The following is a 20,494-nucleotide window of genomic DNA, read 5'->3' on the forward strand; positions in this document are numbered from 1 at the left end:
AATCGCATAGCACTTAACATTGTAAGGGGAACTCAACATATTCATCTCTACTGAACTGGGTGCTTTTTATCACAATATTTTACCCCATACATACTATCTACTTGTTATATTATGGATAGAAGACTACAGCAAGACACACTTTGACAAGGCAGTCAATATCCTATTGAGCGTCTGTCTAGCCCTACAAGTATGGGCATGTACTGTATGCACTCGAAGAGTTCAAGCCAGAAGACATACACGCGCGCAAATAACATAGTCAATGCTACTATTCCACTTTGCGAAAGAAAAACGTCATTACTACTCTCTGCCATGGTTTATTTGTAGTTGTGTTATTGTCTCTCATGCCAAGTGAGTGTTAGGCTAGTGACTAGATGAACATGCTAGACGGGCAAAAGGTTTTTAAGTATATGCAGAACTGAGCTAGAACAGACGATATCTGTTCTAAAACGAATTGTAGGATTATGTTAGGGTTGGTGGTTGGTCGGGTCTAAGTGTTTAAAATCGTGTTTGGGGGTTTTGAAGCGCTGTAGGCCTACTTCCGTCGGTTCTAGCGTGGTCAAATAGTGACAACCTGGGTGGGAGGGCTTCTATAGTTGACTGAATGCATTTGTTTTAAATATTCAATATGGCTGACGGAGGAGTAATGAGCCAATATGAAAGTTCAGGACCAGGTAATCATTACTACATTTTACATATTCATTTGCAGATTATATTTTATTATGTCTGACTCCGTGACAAATAAACGAAAAGACCAGCACCATATGGTTGCTCTAGTTTACAATCTTACCCGGCGCGTGTATGAGGAAAAAAGCTGACCAGGATTGTTGTTGTCGTTCGAGGAGAAGACATTCCCTCCTTTGTGTGGTGCGCGTTCCATATTCATAGCCAAAAGTCACAGCGATTTAACATATTTTATCTGTAATCGGCAACGCTGTTGAGTTGTTTGCTCTAGCTATTTAACTCACTTACAAAAAATGTAATGGAACATAACTACAGAAAAAAAGGCAATAGTTAACGAGCTAGCTTCGCTTGCATGGACACTAGCTAGCAAATAGCTAGTGTTACTTCGTGCTAACTAGCAGCTAGCTACATTTTGCATATTCATTTATCTCAGAAGTATGTTTAGAAATAATTTGAAAGAATCTAGCGAGGATTTGATACAACAATTGCAGTAAATCTAATAATAGTAAATCTATTATTTGCAATGCAGTTGGGGGGAGGGTTACCGCTAGGAGGAGATCACTTATTTTCATTACTCGCTGGCTACAGTAACTTGACTGTAGCAATGAACACGGTCAACGTTATGGGTACAGTATCAATGAGATCGCACCAACGAAAACTCTGAAAATCCATGGAAACGTTGACATCTTTATAGCGTAGTTTTCCTAACTTCTCTTCGACATTTGAACGAAAACTTTTTGATAGAATGTTAAACCGCTTGGAGTGGAGTTTGCCACCACGTTTGTAACTCTGGTTACAGGCATGTACCTGTTCCAGGCCAAGGTCACAGACTAGCTATCAGGTTGAATACTTTTTGTGCAAAGAGGGCTACTGTTCCCAACTGGTTTGTTCTGTTTGCTAGTGAAAGCAGACTGAAATTGAAATGGCCAAGTTTGTCATTGTTTGTGTCTTCCCCGCTAGGCCTACAGGCATGCCAGTGGAATAACTTTTATAGTTGTACCAGTTCAGCCCATGTTTTCTGAAGAGTAAATGTGACACAGTTGGGTAGGAGATCCCTCCCTAGCCACCCCACGGTGTACTAGTAGTACTAGAGGTTGATGGAAGAACAAGGTCTTCTGTAGATCTCATGTAGACTACTCATCACATAGGCTATCCATCAGTTAGTCTCTTTGAAAACAATCACATTTTTGACTTAGCCTATTCCTTTCACATTTTTCCTTTTACTACCGTCTATTCCTGTAGTGGTGTACCTGAAGGTAAAGGACCTCTTCTAGAATGTTACGGAGTGTCATAAAGCCCTGTGTCAAGGCCTCCAATGCTCAGGAGGAATCTTATGCACTGTTTTTCAGCTCCAATTTCACAGAATATGATCGGTGTTTTGCATATTTTGGATGTCTGTTATTTGAATACGCTGAATTTTCTCTGCCATCTCTCTCTGCCCCCTCTCTCCTGTGCGCGCTCTCTCTCCCTTATCTACTTTGCATTATGCATTTGGGCTTTCAATAACATGAAAGCATAATTCATTGCTAATCTGAAATTCTATTAATTGAATGATTTGCATAATGCATTGTGTGCCAATTAGGTTTATGGAACTCAAGGCTCTTATCCACAACTGTCTGCTGAAGCTCAAACATGTTCAGTGTAGGCCTACAGCCATCAGTCTCGTATACAAATTCAATGTCATATATGTTTTGTTTTGGAGATTTGCCATTGAAGAGAAGGCCATGATAAGGGTTTGCGTAGTCCTACACTCACTCACGCCTTCATGTCTTGGATTTGGAAACAAAGTTTACTATCAGTTTGCTATCAAATGGCAAAGTGGGGCCTACAGCTTGGAAGTAATTTATCCCCCTCGCCCTCAAATTATAAGAGTTGCGAGGGAGAGAGTGCGCACAAGAGTGAACTTATTTGGCACGTGCCACGTACTCCTTAAAAGCTATCCAATTAATATGCAAATTAGCTAATAAATATTTATAGAGATTTTTGAATTATGCAGAAAGCTTTCGGAGCTCTGTGTGAAATGAATTGCTCTCCGCAACTTCAAAGCAGGCGCCTTGGCTTAATGAGAAACGGGGGCTGAATTTGCATACGGCTCTAATCAGCTGAATACTGATTACGCTGCTTCGTTATGGGCGCTACGCTGCCAGCTGCACTCTTTGTTTCTGTTCCATTCCACAGGGAGGGAGGGAGAGAGAGAGAAAATGAGGAGAAAAAGACAGAAATACTGTTTTGCCACACTCTTGTTGATTTGTTTCAGTGAGAGAGGCGGTGTGCTGAGCAGCTAGTTGTTTCAGTGAGAGGCGGTGTGCTGAGCAGCTAGTTGTTACAGTGAGAGGCGGTGTGCTGAGCAGCTAGTTGTTACAGTGAGAGAGGCGGTGTGCTGAGCAGCTAGTTGTTTCAGTGAGAGAGGCGGTGTGCTGAGCAGCTAGTTGTTACAGTGAGAGAGGCGGTGTGCTGAGCAGCTAGTTGTTACAGTGAGAGAGGCGGTGTGCTGAGCAGCTAGTTGTTACAGTGAGCGAAAGAGAACACTAGACGGATCTCCTCCTGTTGTGTTCTGTTTAACACACCTGGCTGTGCCAGTCTTCTGGGTTCTGATTGCTCCTGGTCAGTGGGCCCAACTGAGCGGGGTCAGTGCCAGCTGGCCTGGATGGCACGCCGGTGATGCCACAGACTGTGGACACTGCAATAGCCGGTGAGCAGAGCAGTGTGAGAGATCTGTTCCAATATCCACACTAACATACCACATTCCACTTGAATGAAGCAATGTTTTGGGTTTGGATACAGTGCTATTCAATTGGTATGCTAGTAGTAGTATTGGACCGCGTGTCATGACAATAGAGTATTCCAGAACACCTGTGATGGTTTGTGGAATTCTACACTTGTTGATCCTTTGAATTTGTTTTCTGAAGGAATAAATGAATTGTCATGTGCTGTTTCCGAGCCGTCTGGTTTACAAGCTTCTATTGTCCCCTCTGTTTCAGACACGATAATCAACCTGTCAGTGCCCAGTAAAAGCACCATGGAGAATGGGGACGTAGTCAAAGGTGAGTTTCTACAGCCTTTCTTTGACTACAGCTAGAGCCTTTAGTATGTCATGGAATATGTGTTTCTTGGAATGAGCTTGGCCGTCTTTATATATTATGGCCTGTTTAATTTCCATCACAGAATATGTAGTGCTGAACTGACTTGAGGTTCGATGGTGTTGTCCTCGGTGCTGTACTGTGGTAACAGAGTAGTAACAACTTTGAGTCTGTATATTTGGTCCAATGTAAAGATGTATGTTGGAGGATTTTGACTGTGTTGTTCTGACTGACCTCCGTCTCTAGGCGTGCTGACCAATGGCCGGGACTCTCAGAAGCAGACTGTCATGTCCCTCACCAACGCACAGTCACAGGCTCTGCTGCAACAGGTAACACACACACTCCCACGCATTACTCATATTATTTTTATTCTTTTTTTTAACAAAATCCAGAAATGCTAATTTGCATACTTTTAGTCTCTAATACTCTACAAGCCATCAGTCAGTTAGCTCCATAGCCAACATGATCTAACACCAAGGCAAGACGGATAAGATCCCGTCCCCTTGGCTACTCAAGGGTCCATTCATTGCGTCCAGCGTTACCATGGTGACGCCTTTAGCCCGCTACCCTGGCGCCAGCTTGGAACTAGCCGTTAAAATGGTAGTACAGCAGCCTGCTGCCTGGCATGCCTCCTCTCGCTGAAACAAAAAACCAGCGCGCTGTCTGCTGCATGCTAATTAGCCCACTCCAACTGTCGCTTAGAAACAGGTGGGGTGGATATGCAAATGTATGCCAATTTACATATACCTCATAACCAGTCTTTGATTATAATACTCCCACCTTCTCTCTGCAGTCATATCCCCATAGGTTGCACTGGCTTTTTATAATTTAAAAGTAGTAGGGTTTAAGCCACAGATTAAATCTCTGATACACACCTACACGCCCCCTTTTATCTCTCTTAGTCACACACTCTCTCCTTCAATCTCTTCTCTTGTCTCTCTCCCTGTTTGTTTGTGTAGTTGACCTTGTCTCCAGCGCAGCAGCAGCTGTTTCTCCAGCAGGCTCAGGCCCAGCTCCTTGCAGCAGCCGTTCAGCAGCACTCCGCCAGCCAGGCCCAGAACAGCAGCACCACGGGGGCCGCCATCTCTGCCTCCGCAGCCACCCCCATCACCACCCAACTACCACTGTCCCAGCCTATACACATCACTCCTGTAAGAGATCTACTGTAGTGTTATATACTCACTCACACACAGTGACTCATACTTGTCTAACACTGGCTCCTCTCTCTCAGCTCCAGCAGCAGGGCCTGCAGCAGTTTGTGTTGGTCCAGCCAGGTCATTCCATGGCCACCCAGCTACAGCCTCAGTTCTTCATCTCCCAGACTCCACAGGGACAGCCCAGTATGTTTCAGTATCATAGTAAGCTATACACCAGCACTGAAGTAGTTTCATGTTTCAGGACCTTTCACTAAACCATCTCTCATTTGACAGATCTTTTGCAAGCCCAAAATCTTCTCACTCAACTACCTCAGAGCCAAGCCAACCTCCTACAGACTCCAACTATCACAATTGCCCCACAGGTCAGGGGAAACACACTTTTTCACAATAGCCTAATTGTTAGTGGCTGTGGGTTGTTTCAGGACAGGAACACAGACCATGCACGTCTCTTCCTCCCTCTATCTTTCTCTCCTATCGCACACAGCCGGCCTCTCCCACACGGACCATAACTGCCACCCCTGGCCAGCTCCTCATCCACAGCCAGACCCCGCCCCCTAAAGGTCTGGGCACGCCCACTCTGGAGGATGCCAATGATCTGGAGGAGCTGGAGATTTTCTCCAAGGCCTTCAAACAGAGGAGGATCAGACTGGGCTTCACACAGGTATGGCGCAGGGACTCTGGACTGGTTTCCGCTGTAATACGCTCATAATTTATTTTATTTTTTGTGTTTGTGATAAATTATTTTATCCAAAACTGATTTTCTTCCCTCCATTATTTTGCCATTGAAACAAGATATGAAAGAGTTCCAGGGATTGCATTTATATTGTACTTGAGGTTTTTTTCCGAAATACTCAGTGCATCAAACTACATTTTTTAAGGAAGGGAACTCACCCTATATACTACCAACCTGGTTGATGTCAGTCTTACTTTCCCTGCCCCCTCTCTTCTCCCTCCAGGGTGACGTGGGGCTGGCCATGGGGAAGCTGTATGGTAATGACTTCAGCCAGACCACCATCTCCCGCTTTGAAGCACTCAACCTGAGCTTCAAGAACATGTGTAAGCTGAAACCGCTGCTGGAGAAGTGGCTCAACGACGCAGGTAGGTCCTCATAAGGGAGGTGTGTGTGTTATTTTAATTTTTTTAAATGCTGTCATTGTGTACATTTTTATATTTGGGTAGTGTATCTGAGTTTTTCTCCCACTGGGTTTTCTGACCCACTCTCCTTGTCCCTCTGGCTGCAGAGAATGTGAGCTCAGAGTCCAGCCCCAGCCTCAGTCCCCTGGGCTCTGGTCACGGGTCACCCAGCCTGGCGTCTGACCTCAATAGCCGGCGCCGCAAGAAGAGGACCAGCATCGACACCAACATCCGTGTGGCCCTGGAGAAGAGCTTCATCCAGGTAAGACCTGGTTCTAACAAGGAAGATTGTACCTGTTCAGACGAGATTTAGATGCCTTTTAGAAGAGCTCGACCCAAATAAGGGATGTTTGACTGTACGCCGTGCATTTAGAAGTAGTCGGGGTGTCTACAGACCACTGCCAGCACTAGGTGTCTACTTTCCCTCACTGAGTCTGGTGCTTTTTGTCCCCTTGCAGCAAAACCAGAAGCCGTCATCAGACGAGATCTCCCTGATAGCAGACCAGCTGAACATGGAGAAGGAAGTGATCCGGGTGTGGTTCTGTAACCGCCGGCAGAAGGAGAAGAGGATCAACCCTCCCAGCAGCTCAGATTTCCAGAAGTCCATCTTCTCGTCCCCTACTACTGCCAGCCTGGTGAACACTGTACCCCAGACCACTGTGACTGTCACCCCTCTCTGCCTGTCACCAGCTTCAGCCTCACAGGTACGTGTGTGTTTTTCTAGTCTTGGGTGTACTCGTCTGATCTTTCCATTGATAGTCTCTGTGATGGCAAAGCCCAAAGAGGGCTTCACCGTCTAGTGGAAGTGCGTCCTCTGCATCTCTATGGGTCCATATACGTGCAGGCTATAACCACAACTGATAGCTGATGTTTGGCTTACATTATATATGGCTAATTAAGCAGCCCATATACTGTATAGTGCAGCACTTGTAGACTGACACAGGAAGGCAGCGCCACGGATGAAAGGAGAAACTAGTGATCAAAGCCGAGGTAGTAAGTAGAGCGAGCTGTTCACCTTCCTCTCTCCCACAGTCAAACTGAGCTTTTGAGATATTTTTCATGAAAGTAACGCAAAGTAATATAAACCGTTACTTTTGTTAAATGTAATGAGTAATATTACTTTTTCAAGTAACTAATCCCAACACTGATGGGTAGTAGCAATTCCGCATTAGTTTATCCAGACTACGATCGTGGGAATTGCCAGGGACCTCACAATGCCATATTATCACCATACTTAGGTGCCGATAGCATATGTATTACGTTTCACAATGTATTGCGATTTGATACTATGATTTTTATTGCGATTTCGATGTTCCAAAAATGTTGCTCACCATATGTCTGCTGCAGAGGGACGAGGGAGAGACATGAGAACTGCTTTTGATCAGTCAGGGAAATACAAGTGCTGAAAACAAATTGGCTTCCTATTTAAATAGAAGATGGAGAACAAGCATTTCACAACATCTATTAAACACGTGTATGTGACAAAACAAAATTTGATTTGAAGCTATGAAGAAAAAATAGTGCTGGTACAGCAAACTAGCGCAAAAATATATTATCAAAACGATACGATATGCCGTCAAAAATAATATCCAGACTAACTATTGATAGTTTTTTCCCCTCATCGCTGAAGGTGATGCAGACTTGTCTTTTGTCCTGTAGCTATTTATTTGATGTTGATAGTATATTAATTATATGGTGTAATGTTGACCATCCTGTGTTCTAGACAGGACCCTGGTGCCAGCCAACGGCAACACAGCATCCGTCATCTCCAGCACCCCTACAGTCCCCTCTATGTCCCTCACACCCTCCTCCTCCGTGACAACCATGTCACAGCCAGCCGTTACCATGACGCAGGCGGGGCAAATGCTCTACAGCAACGGCGGGGGTCTGGCTGCAATGGCGGCTGCAGCGGCGGGAATCAGCCCGGGTCTCATGCCCTCATCGCAGTTCAACACAGGGTGAGGCTCACACAGACACAAAGTGCTGTTTCCACTCGGTATCTAAGTGAAAAAGATGTTGTCCATTATCACATAAGTGACTCATTGCTCCTCCAGGGGGGCCTTACTGAACCTAACTACTGCAGGTTTTGGAGGAGCGCTAGCCACCATCCAAGGTGTGTTGAGTGGCAAGTACACCCTGCTACTATGCACCTTTATATACATACTTAAATATGCATTTAATGTGTTCTTTTCTGGCTTGTTTAAAAGTCACTAGAGCTCTGAAATAGGGTTGTTTTGGTTACAAGAAGGGATGTGGAACCCTTGCTTTCTCAGGGAGAAATGATCCCCAGTCACTATGCTAGTCTAACCTTCCCTCTTCCTCCTTCCTCACAGCTCTGGCCTCCAGCGGGTCCTTCCCCATCACCACCCTGGACGGGAACGGGAACCTGCTATTTGCCAACACCAGCATGTCTGGCTCCGCCCCCAGCATGGTGAACACGCCACTCTTCCTGAACCCCCAGAGCCTGTCCTTATTGGGTAGTAACCCTGTCAGCTTCATCCCTGCCAGTGCCCTCAGCCTGCAACTCACCGCTGGCACCAACACCATCACCACGGCAACCACACCAGTCAACACCATCGTCAGAGCCTCTAAGGCCCAATGAATGAACTCGCGGGGTGGGTCGCTCCCCATTTCCTCCTCTTCATTTGGTCGTTATTTAATCTTTGTTTCTTTTTGCTACCACCAAAAAGTTGTTGTTGGAAAAATATTAAGATGTTTTCCTCCCTATCTCTGCCACAAGGGGTCCTAACGGTCCTTTCGAAGATTGATTGAGATTTGGCAATAGAATCTCTTTTTCCTCAGAACTGCTTCTAAAACCAAAAATGTGTGTTTGATTTTATTTTGCTGAGTATTGAATGAAACTGACATGGATTAACTTTCTAGAGAGATTTCATGATGATCTGTGTGTTAGGTTCTCTAATTTTAAGTTTTACTTGAGGGCGTGTTGTACAGGCCTGGACCGTTGACATCAGATTTACAACTAAAGATTAGATTTCTCTGCTTGTTTTTCCATGTTACCTAAAATGTTCTTTGTGCGGTTAGTTGTGTGCTCTGATATTTGCCGTTTGTACATTTTTCAAAACTTTTATTAAGTTTTGTTGCTTTAACATGTTTTTCAACATAGTTCCAACTCTTTAAAAAGAATCACTAGGCTGTGAGAGAGCTTTACTGCAGTCTCTGGGAAGAGTTAAAAACAGCAGACTTCAAGAGAACTTGGAATGTCCTTTATCCAACCCAAAAAATATTAGTGTACTAGACTTAGCTCTATATTATCATCACCCTAGTGTAATGTAACATAGGGATTAATCTAATGGACCTCTCCAGAGCGGGAGAGATTAATGCAATATTTTGAAGGGGACTTTCCAAAGACTAACAAAGATGTTTCTCTCTGATATTCTCCTCCCTTATGCCGAGGTCTATAGAAGACAGGTAGGATACCAAAAAGAGTGTCTGGAGAAGGTAGGGTAAGGTGTCAGTAGTATAGTGGAGTTGCATGGCCCATACTGAATCTGCCTTGGATTACATGAGTTCAAGAAGGTATTTACAAGAGTAATGCTCTTGAAGTAATTCTCAGGACAGCCATTTCCCAGTGAGTCACTGCATGTACAAGTTAAAGGAGATTGTCCAGGTCTGGCCTTCTCTGAGCTTATTCTTTCTCGTAAGACCAATATGCTGCCACTAGAGCCCCGGGTACTGCAATCAGTACTGACTCAACATAATATATTGAAATACCTCAGCAGCAAGAAAACAATATATAGTCAAGCAAAACTGAAACCATCAATTCTAAGAATGTAGAAATGTTTACCTGTTTTTTTTGTAGCTTTGCTGTACGTTTGAAACGGTGACGACAGCAGAGAATCATATCTTGATACACAACATGAGCTGACTCCACATGCACTGTAACTGCAGTGTCCAGTACTACTGCTATTATGTCATATATTCACCCAAATGGTACTTTATTCTTGTCTGATCCTAAATACCAAAGCATTAGCGTTTTCATTTTGTAGCTGGTTTGATGGCTAGATCTTTTCTTGGTGGAGTGTGTTTGTTCTGGGGGTTTCCTGCAAAGCCTTATGGAAATGTAGTTGTATCTCTGCTGGAGTCTTTGTTGTGGGTTTGCTCTGCTATATTGAGAAGTTTGAAATATGTATCCGAGGGTCATTTTTACTTTACGTCTAGCGCTCTATTCACATGCAAGTAATATATATACATTAAATATTCCTGTTTTCTATCTGAACTAGTAGGTTCTTGTAATTGAATGTAGTGCATTATCTTTAACATCCTCTGTAGGATAGAAATGTTGTGACTGGACCAAAGTACACCACAGGGTGTGGACTGATCCGTTTCTGGCCTGTTGACTTGCAGTTTAATGATTTGATTTGACAATTTAAAATCCATGATTTTTTTTTGTTTGACCTGGCAACAGATACACATACCAAACTGAGGATATAAACACAAAGTCCAAATGCTTGTTTCCATTATGGTCCTCTTGTAACTAAGGAAATGTACTGCGTTCTGTTTTACTTTTGTGTTGTGCTGTTTTATCAAAAAAATGTAAAGCCAGAAGTTTTCACTGTGTACTTTTCATGCCTTTATGTTTTCATCACAAGGGAGAAAATGATTTATTTTGTGGCCTTAATGGATGGGATATATGGTATCTGCAGACTACTACTTAATGCAGGTTAGAAAACAACCTGTTTGTAAACTTTACTAACATCCTAACTGATGGTTCCAGTCTTGGGGGGGACAGGCTGTCTAGTGCTGGGTTCATCTGGGACTGTTGGGCCTATTCAACACCAGGAGGCAGCATCTCAAAAGAAACCAAAGACATAACGCTCTACCACACACACACACTTAGATCAGTGGTGCTGCTGTCCTTTGTAGTCGCTTTACCTGAATGTTGTGCAGTTAGTCATCACATCTCTTACACATTGTCTTAGTTTTATTTGTACGCCAAGTAATGCAGGTGACGGCAACATATGGCCAGATGAAAAAACACTCCAGGAAACTTTTGAACTTTTAAAACTAAATTATAATGGACCTTTTACGTTTTAAAATAACTGCCCTTTTTCTGGGCCCCAAAAAGTGCAGCCCTCCGCTGAATTTTGAAATCCCGATGTGGCCCTGGAGTCTAAATGATTACCCACCCCTTAACATCTGCTTGTTTTGTTTCTACATCAAGTAGAGGGCAGATATTTTCCTCCAGCTGTATTCCAAAGCAAAAATCCTGCTAAATGTTTCATCTACACAAATACCAAAGAATACTCTGGCCGGGATTCAATCCGATCGCAGGGTTATAGGCGTTGTGGCTTTTAAAGGCAATTTCTGATTGAGCTGAACATATGCAGCATTTATCGTGAATGGGACCTCTGCAAAAGCAGGGAACATTGCCTTTAAAATACGTAATACCTTTATAACCTAGGACCGGATTGAATCCCGGCCTCTGACGGCCATTCCCAGTCTCTTCACGCTGCCCTTTCTACTCCCGTCCCTACAGCGTATTTATACTGTAGTAGACCGATACAGAACCAAGCACTGGCATCCAAAGCGCAATGTATAATATGGTACATTTCAGGGAAGATATCGTCAAGCAGAAAGTGTGTTTTGAAAAGAGCTTAATTGTTTGTTTTTCTCATTCAGTATGGATGTCAATGCAGAATGATCTTACTGTTGGTAGATGGTCAAATGGAAGGTCTTTTTGGATGTTTTAGGATTCACTGCCTCGATTCACTGCCTGTGTATTGTGATTTAATACTTTAACAACAAAAAACAAAAAGTGTAGGCCTGCATATCTTTTTCTAACACCCACACAGAGTTGGGTAGGTTACTTTCTAAATGTAACCGTTACTAGTTATCTGAAATTGTAAACAGTTAACTAACTTAGATTACTCAGTAACAATCTGATTACTTTCCCCTTAGAGGCATTAGAAGTTGACAAAAATGATCCAAACAAACACATTTGTTGTGTCATAGTGGTCTCTGACTTGTGGTCTGACTCGCGTTTTCAATGCCTAATTTAATGTAATTGATAAAACAGAAAGGTGTCAATGTAACATTTTTGTAAACCAAGAAGTAATCTAGTTTTTCCAAAGTATAATCTGATTACAAGATTTTTTTCTGATAACGTAACGGATTACAGTACACCACTCCAAATCTGGTCCCTACTTCGTCCTGTCTCGTTTAGTGAGGTAGCAGTTGTCACACTAACACTAGGTGGTGACACCCATGGTTGTGGCAATGCAAGGTGTGATGTCACTACTTGGCAGACTACATAGATGATGAACACACCCACTCAACAGTATACTAGCTTACTACTGCTATATCAACTACTATCACGCCACACTGTTGTCACGGGAACAACGTAGGGAGACCGTAGTCGTTTAACTATGTCCCATCTTGTTGACCTGTTTGTCTGCTGTATTTGGGGGATTACATTGTTTTTTTTTTACTTACAAATGTATATGAAAAATCTCTTACTGTAACTTGGTTATAAACATTAAAAGTAGTAACATTGTTGCCATTGTGTCTCTCCTTTGCAGAAGAAGACTCAGTGGTAAAGGACAAACCTGATAATCAGATCTTTGTAATGGTTTTATTATAGTGCTGAGGCACATTATTCATTATAAACATGAGGGGAAGAGAACACAATTACACTGTACACTGTATGCAAAATAACAACCTACAGATTTATTATTTAATTACATTACTCCAGGTATAAACTAGAAAAGCAGTAGCCAATGAGGAAGGGTTGGTAGAATGAGTTTCAAGGTCAAAGGTTACAGACTGGGGGTGTATGGGGGGGGGGAAGAGACGAGCTAAAGTCATAAAATAGTGATAACATATAATCAAGTTCATATATTAAGACAGTTATGAAATTGTTACTGGCACAAAAGTCTACAAATTTTCCAACAACAGCCTGTAAGATAAAAAGGGAGTAACACAACTGCAAACATACTTTTTACACAACAAGGACTGTTCTAGATATCAGTGATTAGATGTTGGTGGGTAAATAACTATTCACCAATTTAAAATTATTTGAGAAGAGGGATATGTAACTGTTGCATACAACAACGCTGTAGCAGTATACTGGTTGCAGATAGAAAGGCAAACAGGACAGACCGCTGGACGAGGCGTGATCCTCCATGATGTTTCTGTTAGCGAGGAGGGAGAGGCTGCATCTGGAGAGAGTCATAGGTATCCTTGGTGGCGGCACTCAAACCCTGATAGAGAGATGGAGGGGGACACAGTCAACTAGGATTCATCCCAAATCTCTCACTGAACCCTTGCCTCATCCACTTTGTTCCAAACCTCTCACTGCACACTTCCTTCCCTCTCATCTACTTCCCTACCACTGTCCCCTCAGAGAGAAACTAATAGTGAAAGGGCTGTTTGTGTATTCGGGCCTTGTTAATTGGTTGGTTTCAGCGGTGGGGCGTGGTCAATAGGGAACGTGCAAGTAAGCGTTTCATTGGACTGTGTGAACCATGTGTATCCTGTGCATCCCACAAATAAACTTCAACTACACACCTGGTACACCTGGTCGTTCCTGTTCCTGCGGCGCTGATTGTCCTTCACAGCGATCTCCCTGTACGTGTCGTCTGTTGGTTTTTAAGGGACTGCGAAGGGAAACAGTGAGTTATGAGAAACATCCATATCTATTATAATATCTAAACTAACATGAAATGATACTGTATGTTGGGTAATGCACGTACCGTGTAAGTGTCGTCATTATTCCTGCGATTCTGTGAATAATATAACAAGGTACACAGAATCAGGCTTTTGATGCATGATTGGGGTAATACGAATCTCATTCTTCTACACGACATATAGATCCACACACACTTACATCGCGTGCCGTTGCACTCTCTGGATCTTTTCTGTTTATTCGTCCATAACCGCCCCCGTCCGTAGGTTTCAGATCCTAGAAAACACAGGGACAGTGTTCCAGGATCATTAACACAACCCCCCCCCCTGCCACACACACACACACGACTACTCACAGTGTAGATATCGTCATCCTCCAATATCTTGCCCTTGAAGAACTACAAGACAGAGAGAGATCAGCCAAATATGTTGAGACAATAACTGGTCCTAAAACAAACTGGTACCCGTATATCCAGTCAGAGGTTAATCTGCATCTACCCATATAGTGGTGTGTAAACCTGGACTCACTTTCTCTCTGAGCAACAGTCCAGTGATGACGAGACCATAGAGCAGGAGGAAGCCGTCCAGAATGTAGCAGAGTTTAGGGTCGTACAGTGGGGTCAGCGCCTCTGCAGGGGAGAGGTTGACATTAATGAGAACACACACACACACACACACAAACACCCCGGTAAAACCCACCCCTCACTGATAGAAAGATTATGTCAGGAAGGTGAATGGAAGTAGGTGTGTGGGTGAGAGTGGGTATGTGTCTATGTGCACTCACTTTCTCACATGTATAGAACAGAAACAGTTAACTTTTTCACTTCTCTCTCTCTGTGCGTCTCAGGAAGACAGTCATATGACAGTCAGGCTCAGTGTGGTTGCTGTGACTCTAGGCCTTTTGTGGTGGGGGTGAGTGGAGCTGTATCTAGCTCAGTGGTTTCCTCAGCTGCAACACGTTCTGAGTCTGAGGTGGTATAACTGCCTATGTGAGCCCCAGGTGTGTGTTTCTGTTACTTATATGGCATCAGCAAAGACCTATTTCCAAATTACTTTGTACCAGGACTGACTAAAGCTTAGAGACCAAATCAGCCACATCCAAACGATAGGTATCGGTCCATGGACTGCAAAATACACCCTCCCCCTCCTTATCTGTCATTTCCACTAGGACATATCTGATCTAGAAACAGTTTGGCCTCCCTTCAAGAGAGAGACTGACGATAAGGGCGCAATCAGGATTACAGAAGCCGATGAAACCATGAGGTCAGGCCTCAGGATGGCTGAGACACTGAAACACTGTGGTCAGGCCTCAGGATGGCTGAGACACTGAAACACTGTGGTCAGGCCTCAGGATGGCTGAGACACTGAAACACTGTGGTCAGGCCTCAGGATGGCTGAGACACTGAAACACTGTGGTCAGGCCTCAGGATGGCTGAGACACTGAAACACTGTGGTCAGGCCTCAGGATGGCTGAGACACTGAAACACTGTGGTCAGGCCTCAGGATGGCTGAGACACTGAAACACTGTGGTCAGGCCTCAGGATGGCTGAGACACTGAAACACTGTGGTCAGGCCTCAGGATGGCTGAGACACTGAAACACTGTGGTCAGGCCTCAGGATGGCTGAGACACTGAAAGAGACACTGAAACACTGTGGTCAGGCCTCAGGATGGCTGAGACACTGAAACACTGTGGTCAGGCCTCAGGATGGCTGAGACACTGAATCACTGTGGTCAGGCCTCAGGATGGCTGAGACACTGAAACACTGTGGTCAGGCCTCAGGATGGCTGAGACACTGAAACACTGTGGTCAGGCCTCAGGATGGCTGAGACATGAAACACTGAGGTCAGGCCTCAGGATGGCTGAGACATAGAAACACTGTGGTCAGGCCTCAGGATGGCTGAGACACAGAAACACTGTGGTCAGGCCTCAGGATGGCTGAGACATAGAAACACTGAGGTCAGGCCTCAGGATGGCTGAGACACTGAAACACTGTGGTCAGGCCTCAGGATGGCTGAGACACAGAAACATTGTGGTCAGGCCTCAGGATGGCTGAGACATAGAAACACTGAGGTCAGGCCTCAGGATGGCTGAGACACTGAAACACTGTGGTCAGGCCTCAGGATGGCTGAGACACTGAAACACTGTGGTCAGGCCTCAGGATGGCTGAGACACTGAAACACTGTGGTCAGGCCTCAGGATGGCTGAGACACTGAAACACTGTGGTCAGGCCTCAGGATGGCTGAGACACAAACACTGTGGTCAGGCCTCAGGATGGCTGAGACACAAGTCACTGTGGTCAGGCCTCAGGATGGCTGAGACACTGAAACACTGTGGTCAGGCCTCAGGATGGCTGAGACACAAACACTGTGGTCAGGCCTCAGGATGGCTGAGACACTGAAACACTGTGGTCAGTAAATTAAGAAGTGTATACAGTATACACTGAGTATCAAACATTAAGAACACCTGGCCTTGAACTGAGTTTACCTTCAGAGGGAATGAGAGGAGGATATGTATGGTCTACATGTGTCAGTCAGTGAATACAAAGACAAGTGTGTGTGTGTCTACATGTGTGTGTGAATGAGTGTGGAGGTTGTGTGTGTGTGTGTGTTTCCACATTCAGAAAAGTTCAATTCTCTTTTTTCCTGATCTGTGTGTCTGGATGATCATGTGACCTCCAGGTAACTGTCTGCATGCACAGAGCCCTTGCTGTTTAGTAATAATACATGTAGATGTGGAGATGTGGAGATGTTTTCTACTGCAATCTGCTGTCCGCTTGCACCTGCAGTGAATGAGAGAGGAGGCTGAGCAGTAGTCTACATGTGTCAGTCAGTGAATGAGAGAGGAGGCTGAGCAGTAGTCTACATGTGTCAGTCAGTGAATGAGAGAGGAGGTTGTGCAATAGTCTACATGTGTCAGTCAGTGAATGAGAGAGGAGGTTGTGCAGTAGTCTACATGTGTCAGTCAGTGAATGAGAGGAGGTTGTGCAGTAGTCTACATGTGTCAGTCAGTGAATGAGAGAGGAGGTTGTGCAGTAGTCTACATGTGTCAGTCAGTGAATGAGAGAGGAGGTTGTGCAGTAGTCTACATGTGTCAGTCAGTGAATGAGAGAGGAGGCTGAGCAGTAGTCTACATGTGTCAGTCAGTGAATGAGAGAGGAGGCTGAGCAGTAGTCTACATGTGTCAGTCAGTGAATGAGAGAGGAGGTTGTGCAGTAGTCTACATGTGTCAGTCAGTGAATGAGAGAGGGAGGATATGTAGTGGTCTACATGTGTCAGTCAGTGAATGAGAGAGGAGGTTGTGCAGTAGTCTACATGTGCCAGTCAGTGAATGAGAGAGGAAGTTGTGCAGTAGTCTACATGTGCCAGTCAGTGAATGAGAGAGGAGGTTGTGCAGTAGTCTACATGTGTCAGTCAGTGAATGAGAGAGGAGGTTGTGCAGTAGTCTACATGTGTCAGTCAGTGAATGAGAGAGGGAGGATATGTAGTGGTCTACATGTGTCAGTCAGTGAATGAGAGAGGAGGATGAGCAGTAGTCTACATGTGTCAGTCAGTGAATGAGAGAGGAGGCTGTGCAGTAGTCTACATGTGTCAGTCAGTGAATGACCACCAGGGCTGTGCAGTAGTCTACATGTGTCAGTCAGTGAATGAGAGAGGAGGCTGAGCAGTAGTCTACATGTGTCAGTCAGTGAATGAGAGAGGAGGCTGTGCAGTAGTCTACATGTGCCAGTCAGTGAATGAGAGAGGAGGTTGTGCAGTAGTCTACATGTGCCAGTCAGTGAATGAGAGAGGAGGTTGTGCAGTAGTCTACATGTGTCAGTCAGTGAATGAGAGAGGAGGTTGTGCAGTAGTCTACATGTGTCAGTCAGTGAATGAGAGAGGAGGTTGTGCAGTAGTCTACATGTGTCAGTCAGTGAATGAGAGAGGAGGCTGAGCAGTAGTCTACATGTGTCAGTCAGTGAATGAGAGAGGAGGTTGTGCAGTAGTCTACATGTGTCAGTCAGTGAATGAGAGAGGAGGCTGTGCAGTAGTCTACATGTGTCAGTCAGTGAATGAGAGAGGAGGCTGAGCAGTAGTCTACATGTGTCAGTCAGTGAATCATGTGGGACGGAGGCAGAAGCTATTGAATGTCAGAGCTCATGTGTCAGTCAGTGAATGAGAGAGGGAGGATATGTGGTCCGATGAACTTGTCCGGCTGCATTAGCAGCACTGTACCACCAGGGTTGTTGAACCAGCCTAAAAGAAAATGTCCATCGCCTCATGTCACCTGCACTAAAAGCCATGGCAGAACACAGGATGTGACTCATAGAAGACAGGGTCAGGGCTCCAGTAGCAGACTGGTGCTGGGTCGTATTCATTAGGTACCTGGACGGAAGATAACAGACAAACAGTGGGGGGGAGAAGTGGATTTTGACATCAGTAAGGGATTTAACAGCTGTCATCAAAGATCCCAGGGTCAGTCTGTCATGGGCAGGTGTTCCTAATGTCTTGTACACTCAGTGTAAACGGTAGAGACTGAGGACGGAGGCAGTGCACAGCGTTGCACACCGCATCAACTGTATTCACTTGACTTTTTTGTATAATGTATGTAAACTCTGGCTTCAATCAGATCAAGGGTTAACCGGCGATAGCAGACACCCGCATAGCAGATGTTTCGCCGTTGTCGAAGGAGGTGGAACTGCGCTGGCGCCAACAAATCGGCGAGCAGCTGCTCTTGCGATCATTGTCACGAAGCCACACTGTCCCACTGGCGTTAGAAGTTCAGAAGGAGAAAGTGGAGGCTCTAGAAATCATGACGCTCACATTGAAAAACATTCAACGAAATCGTTTCTATCGTCATAATGGAGGTGGAGATCACATCTCACATTCCACTGTTCTGACTTAGAAACAAGGCTGCATGGGATTTCTGTTCATGCCACTCCGTGCAGCCAATGGCAATGTCCGCTTTAGGTATAATGCCAGGAGCCGCTTGTGGATTTGACAGCTCCTAACACAGTCCTACCTCCGGCACCTCCGAAGCGGCCGCTGTGCGGATGTTGGCTAAAGCGGATCGGAATGAATAGAGCAGTTTGTGTAAATTCTGTTTCTCTCACTAGATTGTTAATTGCTAGCAGCACCAAGTCATATTCTGGGTAGGAATAAAAGAGGATTCTGATGTTTAATGACAGATGGCCTACAGTTTACTGAGCGGAATTGGACATTGAGTGAGTGATTGACTAAATGAACAGTAGCACCTTTTAATGTGTACATACTACAAAACAACATTTACAATGAGGTCATTCAGTAAACAATTGATTAGTTTTCAGTAACTTTTTGTCTTTTGACCTAGGAGGGAGACGTTTCCACTATCACTAGCACTGCCATGATCGTGGCTGTGGTCGCCTTACAGACAGTCTCTCCCTTCCCACCACAGGTAAACCTTAGTGTGGTTAAAGCCTCCTCAGGGGCCTCTGCAGAAAGGGCCAAACACATGTGGCAGGAACAGCATTTTTTTTAATTTTACCTTTATTTAACCAGGTCAGTTAAGAACAAATTCTTATTTTCAATGACGGCCTAGGAACAGTGTGTTCAGTGCCTGTTCAGGGGCAGAACGACAGATTTGTACCTTGTCAGCTCGGGGGTTTGAACTTGCAACCTTCCGGTTACTAGTCCAACGCTCTAACCACTAGGCTACCCTGCCACCCCGCAATACTTTGTCTCCAATTCAAAGTACTTGCTCCAGATAGTTCATCACGTTAAGGTTGACATTAAAAAAATTGATCTGTGTTCATCATTACTTCATACTCAAATGTGATGCTTTATAGCACCATATTGTGCAATACTTCCATTGTGCAACACATTTACACGTGAACAAGTGAAGGTTAACCCTGATTACATGTTGTGCGCCTTAGGTTAGGGTCAACTACACCCACACTCCAAACTGAACTACAGGGATATGGAGAAACCACATGTCCTGTAAGAGGTCTACTGACAGGAAATTTAATGTAATGTGATTAACCCCAGCACCATGAAACGTGAGGTATGATTACGGTCATGTACTAGATCGCAGATCATCGTGAAGTGATATCTGACACAGGAAGCTTTGAGTGTGAAGCTGTCAGTGAGAGGCTGGGGGGGCATGGATACAAGTGGTGGGGGGCAGGTGTATCAGACCTGACATGATGAGCTCCGCAGGTTGTTTCCTAATAACTATTTTTAAGAAATAGCTGCATCGCTACAAGGCCATATCTCGGTCTCTCTCTCTGCATTGCGGTCAGAGTTCGTATTTCAAACCCTGAGACACAACAGATTCCAGTTGTATAATATATTGCACAGTTTTGAGTGTGTGAATGTATGCATGTGAATTTGCCAGAAAAAAATATTTTAAACAGAAATATTGGAATTTGTCTACGTTTGTGTGGGAACCTCGCCTGTTTTTCACTGAGTATGTGAATCCAACATTGATTATTACATTAAGGGAGAGTTCATTTTGAAATAGCCCATAAAACAAGGATTGTGTGTTTGATTGAATAGTAGCCTCAGTCTAGTCCATCTCAGGCCTGACCAGTGCAGTGGCCACAGGTAAACGGTGACAATTTGAATGTAAGGTCAAAGGTCACAAGCGTTTTAATTGTTGTTAAAGAGTTTGCTGCTGAGGTCTTTTATTGCCAACTTTAGCACCATGTACTGCCAGTGACGTGTTGATGGAACATACCATCTATCCACTGGTCTCCTAAAAGGAAACGGACTGAAATCTTTGTTTTGATAGATTATTTTGCAATGTGGTGACATCAACATTTGTCATTTCTCGGAAGAAGTTT

At 44.5% G+C, this 20,494-nt stretch overlaps 1 protein-coding gene and 1 pseudogene across 1 annotated transcript; one reads left to right on the top strand and one right to left on the bottom strand.

Moving 5' to 3' along the window:
* The first annotated feature begins 581 nt into the window (after positions 1-581).
* LOC135542814 (POU domain, class 2, transcription factor 1-like) lies at positions 582-12,568 on the top strand (annotated as a pseudogene).
* A 149-nt stretch (positions 12,569-12,717) lies between these two features.
* On the bottom strand, positions 12,718-18,441 carry LOC135541719 (T-cell surface glycoprotein CD3 zeta chain-like; the record flags this gene model as incomplete). Its single annotated transcript, XM_064968028.1, has 7 exons — positions 12,718-13,272; positions 13,580-13,650; positions 13,761-13,794; positions 13,899-13,973; positions 14,053-14,094; positions 14,225-14,397; positions 18,317-18,441. Coding segments are annotated over 7 exons (586 nt in total), but the record flags the coding sequence as incomplete, so codon positions are not given.
* Positions 18,442-20,494: the final 2,053 nt, after the last annotated feature.

The sequence above is a fragment of the Oncorhynchus masou genome, chromosome 6 (genome assembly GCF_036934945.1).
Source record: "Oncorhynchus masou masou isolate Uvic2021 chromosome 6, UVic_Omas_1.1, whole genome shotgun sequence".
NCBI classification, from domain to species: Eukaryota; Metazoa; Chordata; class Actinopteri; order Salmoniformes; family Salmonidae; genus Oncorhynchus; species Oncorhynchus masou.